This window comes from Hippocampus bargibanti, linkage group LG11, assembly GCF_051943395.1.
Source record: "Hippocampus bargibanti isolate YZ-2025 linkage group LG11, ASM5194339v1, whole genome shotgun sequence".
NCBI lineage: Eukaryota > Metazoa > Chordata > Actinopteri > Syngnathiformes > Syngnathidae > Hippocampus > Hippocampus bargibanti.
Genome location: NC_142744.1, coordinates 18,507,916 through 18,520,000, shown reverse-complemented (window position 1 = coordinate 18,520,000; position 12,085 = coordinate 18,507,916). Strand labels below are relative to the sequence as shown.

The window sequence follows — 12,085 nt, the reverse complement described above, 5'->3', positions numbered from 1 at the left end:
GTAGAAATGAAAAAGCACTGCCAGAGGCCATGGCCAGCACTTTATTGGCGTCCAAACAAGAAAAAAAATAAAATATAAAACAAATCGGGACTGGCGGCGAAAGAGTTAAACCAACAAGTGATGTACATCCTTTGTTGTTTGCCTGTCTCTAAAAATGCATCCCTGTCAACCTGTAGGTTTTTGCCATGCAAAGTACGTTTATCATGCATTTTAACACATGTACAACGTACAAGAACATCTGTACAGAAAAACGCAAATTTGTTAGTTATACACCGACTATCACGAAACGGCAAATTAATCAAGTCAAACGAGTTCGCCGCGGTAGCCTCTATCTCGGTATGTTTTTTTTTCCTTGCAAACAAAGAGAGCGGTTTGATGCTACTCTGCGCATGCGTCTGCCGCCTAGGGATTTCCCATTGCATCATTCCGATCACACATGAACAAACCGAAAGCAGAGATACAGTTGTTGCCTACTTGCAAGTGAAGATGAATTACCCTGGCAATTGTTGTGATCTCCAACCATCAAAAGATATGCTCATGTCAGCAAAGAAGGCAACAGTGGCATACAATAGAGAACAATGTAGTAATTAAGCAACACTTAAAATGAATATGTACAGAATGATATCACGAAACACATGTACAATATAACATGTTAAACTACATAAATAAACATGTTTGTAAAAAAATGTGGTGTAAGATTATTTTGTATTTTGTAAGGGAAAATACAACAGTTTGTAAAGGCATGGAGACGTGGAGGTTGACAGGTATGACAATGTGTCTATGTTTGAGATGCTCTGAATTATGCCAAAAACACTTTACAAATTAGATGCCCTGATTCAACCCCCAACCCCCTTCCATGATTTGTGAGGCACTTTCAAGCAACATACAGAATACAAACAGCAGATTATGGTAAACAGCGCTGCAAGGTTAGCACAGGTGATCATAAAATACATTTATGAGCATAAATGGTTGATTTCAGATGTTAATCCTGGCAGAACGAACTAAAAAAAGGGATAGTCAATTAAAAAAATAATTAGCAAGTAGAGAAGAGCACTAATGGTAGCATCTTAAATCTCTCCAGCAAACCCGACGCCTCTCTTCCACCTTCCCTTTCACTGTGCCTCTCTGAAATTAAATCCTGATTTACCCACAACTTCCTCAAAATTAACAGCAAAAAAAAAACAAAATTCTCCTTTTTGGTGCCAAATCCACCTTGAGCAAAGCTAAAAGTTGCTCTCTCACTATTGACAAAACTTCCACCTACGCAATATCAATCGTCTTAGCCCGTCTCTCACCCATCACACCACTGCTATCCTTGTTCATAGTCTTGTCACCTCCCGAATTGACTATTGCAATTGTGACTGTAAAGTGTCCTTGAGAGTTTTGAAAGGCGCTTATAAATGAAATGCATTATTATTAGCCAAAACAAACATGCGGATCAAACCTCTAAAGATGGAGGACACTGATTTGCTCTGGCGAACTCTTGAAGGGAAAAGCCGAAAGGAAAAGAAGATTGTTATTATTATTATTATTATTATTATTATTATTACTTTTCCTTGGTGTCCCTCAGAAACGTCTCCTTTATTCATCCCACAATGGGGAAATTTGCAATTTGCAGAATCAACTTTAAAATTCTTCTTTATACATTCAAAGCTATCCATAACCTTGCCCCACCCATACTTATGTGAGCTTCTTCAAATTTCTATTCGCTCTCATTCCCTCAGATCCTCTCCCCCCCCCCGCCACCTGTGTGCCCCCTGCCCGTCTCAGCATGATGAGGGACAGAGCTTTCAGCAGCTGGAACTCCCTTCCTCCCAACATTCGTAACATCGATTCTCTTCCCACCTTCAAATCCCATCTCAAAACCCACCTATTTAAAATTGCATTTTCTGTGTAGCTCTTTCTCTTGTTTCTATTGATAATTGCATTTTATTTATTATTGCATCTAGACTTGTCTGTGACTGTAAAGTGACCTTGAGAGTTTGGAAAGGCGCTTGAAATAAAATGTATTATTAGAAATTTAAGATTATTCTCCTCACCACCAAGTTTGACCTACACTCCCGTGTTGCGACATGAGTTGTGGCGGAACAATTTTCTCTGGCAAGTGATCAGGAGGAGAGGCTTTACCGGCTTTGTCGTAGAGAATATGAGACCTCTGTAGGCCCTCCTTGATGTGTTCTTCCTTCACAAGGATTTCCTGGGTGGACTCGCCTGGTCCTGTCACTCCGGCCCAGGTCAAGGCGACCTGAGCCTGAACAGCCAGCTGTAGACTGTTGAGCCCGGTCCGAGCGTCACCGTCACACAGGTAGGTGATTGTGTCCAGAGCCTTTTGTTCGATGTAAACTTTTGGTCTGACAAGAAAATTGATACATGACAAATATTCAGAATGTTTGGCTTTCAGAAAGATAATCATGTTAAGCGCTTTCTTCCAACTTCAGCTGTATTTAAAGCGCTATATAAATCATTATGTATTGTATTGTACAAGTCATTCTGAGTATATGCGATAACATGGCTCTGTTGGAATGCTACTACTCCCCATGGGGGCTGAATGGTTATGCACAGAGATTGGGAGGCAAGCCCCAATCTTGCAAATGACCTGAGAGATAAGATCATGGCAAGAATGAAAACTGGGCAACGAAGGCACCGATTACAACGGCTATGTGAAGTACCACCTGAAAGTCTCATGGAAACTGTGAATGCAGCACTGAGAACGATCCCGACCGGAACGATCACGGAAACCAATGAGCTGATATACACCTCAGCATCAGTGCCACTTTTAACAGCATCTCAAGAGTCGACTGGTGAGACTCAAAAGAAAATGACTTATGCCTTCAATACGTTTTCCATTGACTGAATTAATTTCATGTCATGTCAAATTTCAAAGCAATGCAAAGTAATCAAATTACAGAATTCAGAAGTACTAGAGGTGCCAAACATCAGCTACTGGTTGACAGAACAGTCGCTCAAGACTGCAGGCCCGACATACCAACCTGTGCACAGCCTGGATTGATTACAAGAAAGCATATGACTAGATGCCACACACATGGATCACTGAATGCTTGGAGTTGTATAAGGTCAACAGGACCCTGAGAGCCTTCGTTGCAAACTCGATGAGGATGTGGAAAACCACACTTGAAGCCAATGGCAAGCCACTAACGCAAGTGTCCATCAAATGTGGCAAGGTGATGCACTCTCCCCACTGCTGTTCTGCATAGGACTGAACCCCCTCAGCCAGATAATCGCCAAGACAGGCTATGGATACCGCCTCAGAAATGGAGCTACGATCAGTCACCTCCTCTACATGGATGACATCAAGCTGTATGCTAAGAGCGAAAGGGACATAGACTCCCTGATCCACACAACCAGGATCTACAGCAGTGATATCGGAATGTCATTCGGGCTGGAGAAATGTAGTCGGATGGTGACTAAGAGGGGCAAGGTAGTTCACACTGAAGGGGTCTCACTCCCTGAAGGAACAATAGCAGACATTGAAAACAGCTACAAGTACCTCGGTATACCACAGGCCAATGGCAACCTCGAATTAGCAACAAGGAAAGCGGCTACGACCAAATACCTCCAGCGGTTGAGGCAAGTCCTCAGAAGCCAGCTCAATGGCAAGAACAAGACCCGGGCAATAAACAGCTATGCCCTGCCAGTGATCAGATACCCTGCAGGAATAATAAGGTGGCCAAAGGAAGAGATTCAGACCACGGATGTTAAGACACCGAAAACTCCTCACCATGCACGGAGGGTTCCATCCCAAGTCCAGCACCCTGAGACTGTACACAAGCCGTAAGGAAGGAGGCCGGGGACTAGTGAGTGTGAGAGCCACTGTCCAGGATGAAACATCCAAGCTCCATGAATACATCAAAGAGAAGGCTCCAACGGATGATGTACTCAGAGAATGTCTCAGTCAATGGGGAACAGAGGATGAGGTGCTGGAAGAGGGACAATCATGGGAGGAAAAGCCCCTACACGGGATGTACCACCGAACCATAGCAGAAGTGGCTGATCTCAAGAAGTCCTATCAGTGGCTAGAGAGGGCTGGCCTAAAGGACAGCACAGAGGCACTCATCCTGGCTGCCCAAGAGCAGGCCCTGAACACCAGAGCCATAGAGGCAAGGATATACCACACCAGACAAGACCCAAGGTGTAGGTTGTGCAAAGAGGCACCTGAGACAATCCAACATGTAACTGCAGGGTGTAAGATGCTGGCAGGGAAAGCCTACATGGAGCGCCATAACCAGGTGGCTGGCATAGTCTACCGAAACATCTGTGCGGAGTATGGACTGGAAACCCCAAGGTCAAAATGGGAAACACCTCCCAAGGTGGTGGAGAATGACCGAGCAAAAAACTTCCAGATACAGACTGACAAGATGGTAATGGCCAACCAACCAGATATCGTGGTCATAGATAAAGGGGAAAGGAAAGCCGTTGTCGTGGATGTAGCGGTCCCGAGTGATGGGAACATCAGAAAGAAGGAACATGAGAAAATCGAGAAATACCAAGGGCTCAGAGAGGAGCTGGAGAGAGCCTGGAAGGTAAAGGTGACAGTCGTGCCTGTGGTGGTCGGAGCACTTGGGGCAGTGACCCCCAAACTCGACGAGTGGTTGCAACAGATACCGGGAACAACATCGGATATCTTGGTCCAGAAAAGCGCAGTGCTGGGAACAGCACGGATACTGCGCAGAACCCTCAAGCTTCCTGGCCTCTGGTAGAGGACCCGAGCTGAAATGGGGACAGACACCACCCATGGTGGGTGAGACGAGGATTTTTTTTGAGGATTATATATATATATATATATATATATATATATATATATATATATATATATATATATATATATATATATATATATATATCTGCGACGTGCAGTCAGTGGAGGCAGTGCCTCACCTGTCATCATGGAAAGCTGTCATGGAAATATCAAATGAAAAAATAAATTAAACAGTTATATGTATTTAGTGATTTGTACTTTAAAGTTCTTGTCCATTTAACTTCACCGTTTTAGGATTTTTTTCAAGACCGCTGAATTTTCACATTTACCGTTGAAATACTAAGTAGAGACGAGCAGTGAGGCACCAGCCGGCTGATCCTCACTATGGATTGCGCAATCACTATGCTTACTGTGCTGGCTTGCTCTGCAGTGAGACCGCATTGCGGTCCTTCTGCATATCGCTATTGAAGCGTTCAAACACGTTTAGTATATGAACTAAATTTCTACAGTTTAGCTGGTGTATATAATGTAGAGTCATTGTACATTATAAACACTGCACTATAGTGTTTATTTTGTTTTATTTTTATCAAAACGCTGTGCGTAGGTGAGGCAAACAGTTCTCCCGCCTCATGACAGGCAGGGGGCGCTTGTGATTCCAGAGATACTTGCGACTCCACGGCTGCAGAGTAATAGAATTAGGGACAGAAAGCCACAGTAAACAGTTATCAAGTAAAGTGCAACCCTGCAGTCATTTTTTCGTGTTGATTGGCCTCACTTTCAGAATGGAGGATTACATATCTAAATTGAAAGAATTTTCTAAACTGGACTTTCAATCGAAGCAGGAGGTAATAATTAAAGGAAGACCAACACCGGAGCTAAAAGGTTTGCTTCAGACAACGGGACACAATACTCGCTCTTTTCAGGCGGACTGGTACACACGAAAAGGCTGGCTGTGTGGATGTCCAGCAAGAAACCGCCTTTTCTGCTTTTCCTGCCTTCTGTTCTCAACTTGTGACAATGTCTGGACTCAAATGGGATATTGCGACCTGAAAAATTTACGGAGCCTCATCAAAAATGAGCGAAGACTCAACATCAGCATCCACAATGCTAAGGTAAAGGAGAAGCGGGAGAGTTTAAAAGATCTCATCAATGTCACCTGCTTCCTTGCCAAACAACAGCTGGCATTTCATGGAAATGATGAAAGTAAAGGCTCTGCTCATCGTGGCAACTATGTTGAACTATTACATGCTTTCGCTGAGAAAGATGACAGGCTAGCGAGTCATTTTGGGACATCCACTGTATTTTCTAGACTGTGAAACAGAATACAGAACGATGTAATTGAAGCAGTTGGTGATGTCATTAAAAATGACATTAAAAAGGAGATCAGTGCAGCCCCATTTATTGCTGTTGAAGTAGACGAGATTGTCATTCTCAGCACTGAAAACATACAGTCGGAAGAGGACTGATCAAGGACGACTTTCTTCACTGGCAGTGACCTCCATTGAGACAGAGAGACTTTTAAAACTGAAGAAAGATAAGGAAGGCTTCTACAAAGAAGTTATCAATGCCTTTCTTCAGAAGGAGCGGCGCATGGACTAAAGGTAGCACGATAAAAATGTTTTTTTAAATTATTTTTTTCTATGCTAGTTTGTATATATAAAGAATGCTGACATGAAATTTTAAACAAAATACGTTAACTGTTGCCAATCAAATGGTGAATAAACTACTCTGTAGAGTTAATATGTTTGTAAATCTGACTATGATGACGTCAGTGCCTCACCAGCCATGAACCTCACCGCACGTCACTTATCTATATCTCTATCTATCTATCTATCTATCTATCTATCTATCTATCTATCTATCTATCTATCTATCTATCTATCTATCTATCTATCTATCTATCTATCTATCTATCTATCTATCTATCTATATATATATATATTATATATGTATATATTTTTTTCTGGATGACAAATTGTGGAAATAAACTAGACAGCTGTCCCACTTATGTCTTTTTGTACTATTTTGTTGCTTGTTTATGCACCACTGGTTCTATTAACAGTCGTGAGGCCAATCAGGACCTTAATGAGATTGACAGGCATTAAATAGCCATTGCTTGGGGAAAAAAACAAAGAGCCTCACTTATTATGATAGTTTGTGGGAACATATATTGTCCAAATAAAATAAAATAAAATAAAATAAAATAGACATTATCCTGGTGGGCCAACACGTATTATTCACGAATATGAGAGGGACAAAAGAATCAGATCGATATAGGATTGGTCTCAGCCGATCTTTGAAACTGCAATATTGGTAATGGATATGTAAAAGTGGAATTGACACCCCCCCCCCTTCCCCCAAAAAGGGGATGTGGGGATGTGTGGGGGGATATGGGGAGAGGAGTGGCATAAATTAAGGAAATTTCAATTCATTTCAATGAGGAAATGCGATTTGGAAAACAAATATTTTGGGCTACAAATCAAACCGTTCAATCAAGACAAAACTATCGGCCCTGTATTTTATGCAGACAAACAACGACCATTTTGAGCAGATCCAAAAGCCATTTTATGCTTTTGTACATGGACAGGACGGCCTCGGTCCCGGTGCAAGTCCAACCTTTTAATGTGGACATGTGTGATTTGTGATTTGCTGCGTTCTTTCCATGCTTGGCAAACAATATGGTCAACAACTCTGCTTGACGTCTAGCTTTGCATTCCGTGCGGAGTGAGTAGCCATCAAAGGCCTCGTGGGCTACAACTTGTGCGCAAATCTGATCTGTCAACACATCGTATGGGATCACAGCTGAGGGGATTGCGCTGGCTCCTGCCACTCTACTCCCATAAATAATCTATCTGAGCCCATTGAGCAAGTAACAGAAGACACAAGTGCTCGGCAAAGAATTTTGATTTGTGCTGGCTTGTCCAGTGCGGAGCAGAGCACTCACTCATTTGAGTCCGTTTGGTGGTCTGGCCATCCGGGTTTGGCTTGATCCTGTTCCAGTACGGTGATCCCCAGCGCTGCCACCGCCCGACTCAGTATCAACCCCATCGCCTCGACCGAGAGCTTCTCAAGGACGAGTACTCTGCAGCGGCTCAATAGAGCGGCGTTCACCTGGAAGGACGGATTCTCTGTGGTGGCACCGATCAGAGTGAGAGTTCCGCACTCGACGTGAGGAAGGAACGTGTCCTGAAATCCAGAAAAAAAAGACCCAGAAGATCCAGAAGGCCTCCATCTGTGACGATGTGAGCATTCTGTGCTGATTGTAATTTTTTTACCCCTTGAATGAACATAAATGTACATACACACACACACACACATATATATATATATATATATAACATTGCTTGCTGAATTCTGCTTCACAATAATAATAATAATAATAATAATAATAATAATAATAATAATAATAATAATAGTACATGTCATTTATAAGTGCCTTTTAAAACTCTCAAGGTCACTTTACAGTCACAGGATAAGTTTTTCTAATTATATGACAAATGGACATGTAAGGAAAAAAACAAAGAACGCTTCAGTGTCTTGCAGAGGCAGAGCCTGGCAGCATGGTGAGTGACACCTCCACGTTTACTTGGGAGTGTTTGGGTGTGTGACCTGTGGCTCTTTAGATTTCTGGAACAGAGAGTCAGTCGCTCACCTGCTGGGATTTGTTGAAGCGGTGGATTTCGTCAATGAATAAAATGGTCCTGCGTTTGACCAGCCGCAGTTCGTTCTGTGCCTGCTTGATGACCTCACGCACATCGGCAGTCGAAGCACTGGTGGCAGAAAGCTGCACGAAGCGGGCCGTGCCCTTCTTTTTGCTGTTGCTGGCGATGATGTGAGCCAGAGTGGTCTATCACAGATACAATGTATTGTTAAAACATATGCAAATCATTTATACAATGCAAGTACATGCAACCCTCTTTTGAAAAAGATGATCTTGAAGGACAACCGACACCTAATGACATCAGAAAAACGTTTTATAGCATCTAAAATACCCAAAACACGCACGATATTTTTAGTCAAATGCAAAACACCAATAAAAATGACTTAAAGTGTCTAAAAGCTACTTCAAATTCAACCCGGAAGTGGCCAGTTTCAGAAGGTCCCGCCCCCTTTTTCGTGGTGTCACGCCAAGACGTCTTGCCTTGCTCGAGAATCAAAACAATGGCTTCAGATTCGGAGAGGATGCTTTCTTGTTAGTCATCCAGTTATGAATATGATTCAAATAGTTCTGAAGAGGATACATACATGTTGTACAACACACGATTCGCCATCGTGTAATTTATGTTTTCCTTCTAATTTCGCCATCAACACGGAGCAACACAAAGTTTTCAGACCAAACAAAGTACCGCAAAATGCATTGTGTGTCCTTTCTCGGTCAGGGGCGTTCCTTCCGGGACGTCAGGAATCGTCACCAACTCAAAAACAAGACTTCCTGAATATTCAGCGCGAGTCTTAAAATGTAAAATATAGCTATATGCGGTGGAATCTTTGTAAAATACGCTCAGTAGAAGTCATTTGAAGCGATTTTACAAATTATGGACACAACTTGTCGGGGGTGTCGGTTGTCCTTTAAACATGAGGAAAATAATGTAGCACATATATTGGAGCATTTTGGCTCCGACGTCATTAAAATAAATAGTTGAGCGATGTTGCTTAAGTTGATTGTTACTTTTGAATGCAACTGCGATATTACACTTTCCCTAGTGTCAACTGGCTGGCATTGCATTCTAACTATGAGAAAACTATCAAACAGGAGAAGGTGGGCAGAAGTATATCTACTATATATATGATGCCGAATGATGAGAACGTCACCACAGCACCTTGCCACATCCTGGTGGTCCCCAAAGGATGAGAGAGGGTATTTCTTGGCAGTCCAACAGGGACCGCAGGAGGGTTTGCTCTCCGACAACTTTACTCTGACCAAAGTAATCTTCCATGGTAGTCGGCCTCAGGATATCCGCGAGAGGTTTATTTGATGTTAACAATGTCTGTAGAGTCAAAATAGGTGTTGCGCGTATAATCTTTCCTTCATTCCCTTTTCGCGCGGGTGCTACTTGGATCTCGGCCGAAGATCTTCGTTTAACTCCCTTGCTGCCATCAGCTTGTTTGCTGGGAAATGACGAATTGGTGTCATTTTGATGAGAACTTTTCTCCTTCTTTCCGTGGAACATGGAGAATACTTCATAGGAAGCAGAAGGAACCGAGTGGTGGTCTCCACTTGCATTCTTTGGCGACGCTTCGGAACAAAACTTCTTCAATGGCGGTCTACTGTTGGCATTGCTCTTCAGCAGACAAACGTCGAGATGACCATTGATGGCGTCGGAAGTGAAGTATTTCAAACAAACGGGACACTGCACCGAATCCGACGCGGTGCACGACATGTCGGTCGACATTTTGCTGAACAAGTGACTCTTGTCACGTGACTGTCACAGTGATCTAAAATGAAACGTCTTTAAAAAAAGTAAATGCAGAATGGCCGTTACTTTCTATGTTATATACCATATTACGTTTTTTAGACTAAAAATAAATTGATCACGTTCATTTATACATTAGTGTTAAACACTTCCTGTTTTGTGTTCCGCAATATTGGGGCGTGTCTGGTAAAAGAAGCCGTTGCAGGGGTGGGCAAACGTTTTGTATTGTGAGCAACTTTGGTTTTAAAATTTGATAGGCAAGCCGGGTCAGCAAAACATACTGGACATATCAAAACAGCATATGTTGAAAGTTCATACCAAATACCAACAGAACCATTCAAGTATTAACATACGTTTATTAATGAGAACAGTGAAATAACTACAGTATGGTACAGTATATGTCCTGCATTAACATCCATGTATGACAACACAAACAACAAGGTGCTACATTGCCTCAAAAGCGAAGCATACAGCGCACAGTACTGTAATGCCCCTCAGCGTGATAAAGGAGACGCTGGCAAGCTGGTCAGGCTATTATTAAACAAACGGAGCAGTGACCACACACATACAGGAGTTGTTGCTACGAAGAGGCAGGCAAAACGCCAAGCAGTAACAATGTAAGATGATTCTGTAATTTAGTCTTAATTACAGTGCAGTAATGTTGTACAATTCAAAATAATAAGATTTAGCCTTTTAGGAGGAATAAAAGGTAATAGCATTTTTTTTTGCAGACAAAACATCTTCTTTACCTGCTTTTGATAAAAATTAAACCAGACCAACCAAGCATGAATTACTCAGAAGTAGCCTCCAACAGACATAGACATGTATGTATGTATTTTTAACAGAACTGTTGAGTGTGTGTGTGTGTGTGTGTGTGTGTGTGTGTGTGTGTGTGTGTGTGTGTGTGTGTGTGTGTGTGTGTGTGTGTGTGTGTGTGTGTGTGTGTGCGTGTGGCAAAGCCATCTTTGGATAATTCCACTAATTGATGTCACCTGCGAAGGAGCTAGTCATGTGATACCTTGATGTTGTAATGCCTTTTTATGAGCATGCGCAGAATAAATGTTTGTTGCGTTCCCAGACCAATTATTGACATGGCTGTGCGTCATTATTCTCTCGTGAGTATTAGCCATCGTTAAGGTAAACTGCCATCTTGGTGACTGCAGGAATGTCCAGCACTACAGGAACCACTTGAGTGCAATGCAACAACAAAAAAAGGCTTAGGTTCCATTGCAAACTTTGCAAGCTGTTATGTACCTCCGGGTCATCTTCCGTTTAAATCAGGAGTCCCCAAACTTTTTCCTGTGAGGGCCACATGACTTTTTCCTTCTCTAATGGGGGGCTGGTGTCAGTTTGTACCAGAAAAAGTGTGACGATCGTGGGGGAGCTTAAAAAAATGTATTGTTTTCCAGATAGCTACACATAACCAAATAACCCTTCCCAGGTTCTTTACAGAAAAAAAGTCAGGAAACAAATAATAACACTATTAACGAAATAAATAATAACTAAATAACCCTCTCTGAATAACCCTCTAACAGATAAAAGTTCAACTCAGTTGTCGGAGCAGAATCTCTTGGACACAAATGAGCAGTCTGTTAAAGTTCTTGTGTTCCTTCCTTATAATCGTTTTGTAGGTTCCAGTAGGCTTGTAGACACCGCTGTTTGCAGCTCTCTCTCATCAACTTCCCTGTGAACACCACAAAGGAAGTAGGTTGAGAAACGGAACTAAGTGAGACAGCACCTACACAGCACAATATATTTCACTACCAGTATGGCTGTGAAGATGGATTTTATCCTAATAGATTTTATTGTGATTATATTTGTTTATGCTCAGAATGACTCATTCAACTCAGAAAAGTGAGCTTACCTATGTATCAGTACATAGGTACTGAACTGTGAACTGTGCATCTGGCTGGTGAGAAGTTGAATAACGGGTTCCATTCTAGTTACAGCCAGT

At 42.3% G+C, this 12,085-nt stretch overlaps 1 protein-coding gene across 1 annotated transcript in view; it reads right to left on the bottom strand.

The window, feature by feature from the left end:
• Nucleotides 1-10,216, bottom strand: part of wrnip1 (WRN helicase interacting protein 1) — a 12,433-nt gene extending 2,217 nt beyond the window's left edge. Inside the window, exons 1-4 of the mRNA XM_089008165.1 lie at nucleotides 9,538-10,216; nucleotides 8,370-8,564; nucleotides 7,662-7,903; nucleotides 2,128-2,351 (exon numbers count right to left, since the gene is read on the bottom strand). Of these exons, the coding sequence (XP_088864291.1) occupies nucleotides 2,128-2,351; nucleotides 7,662-7,903; nucleotides 8,370-8,564; nucleotides 9,538-10,110 (1,234 nt within the window). The 5' untranslated portion in view covers nucleotides 10,111-10,216. The remainder of the gene's footprint in view (nucleotides 1-2,127; nucleotides 2,352-7,661; nucleotides 7,904-8,369; nucleotides 8,565-9,537) is intronic.
• Nucleotides 10,217-12,085: the final 1,869 nt, after the last annotated feature.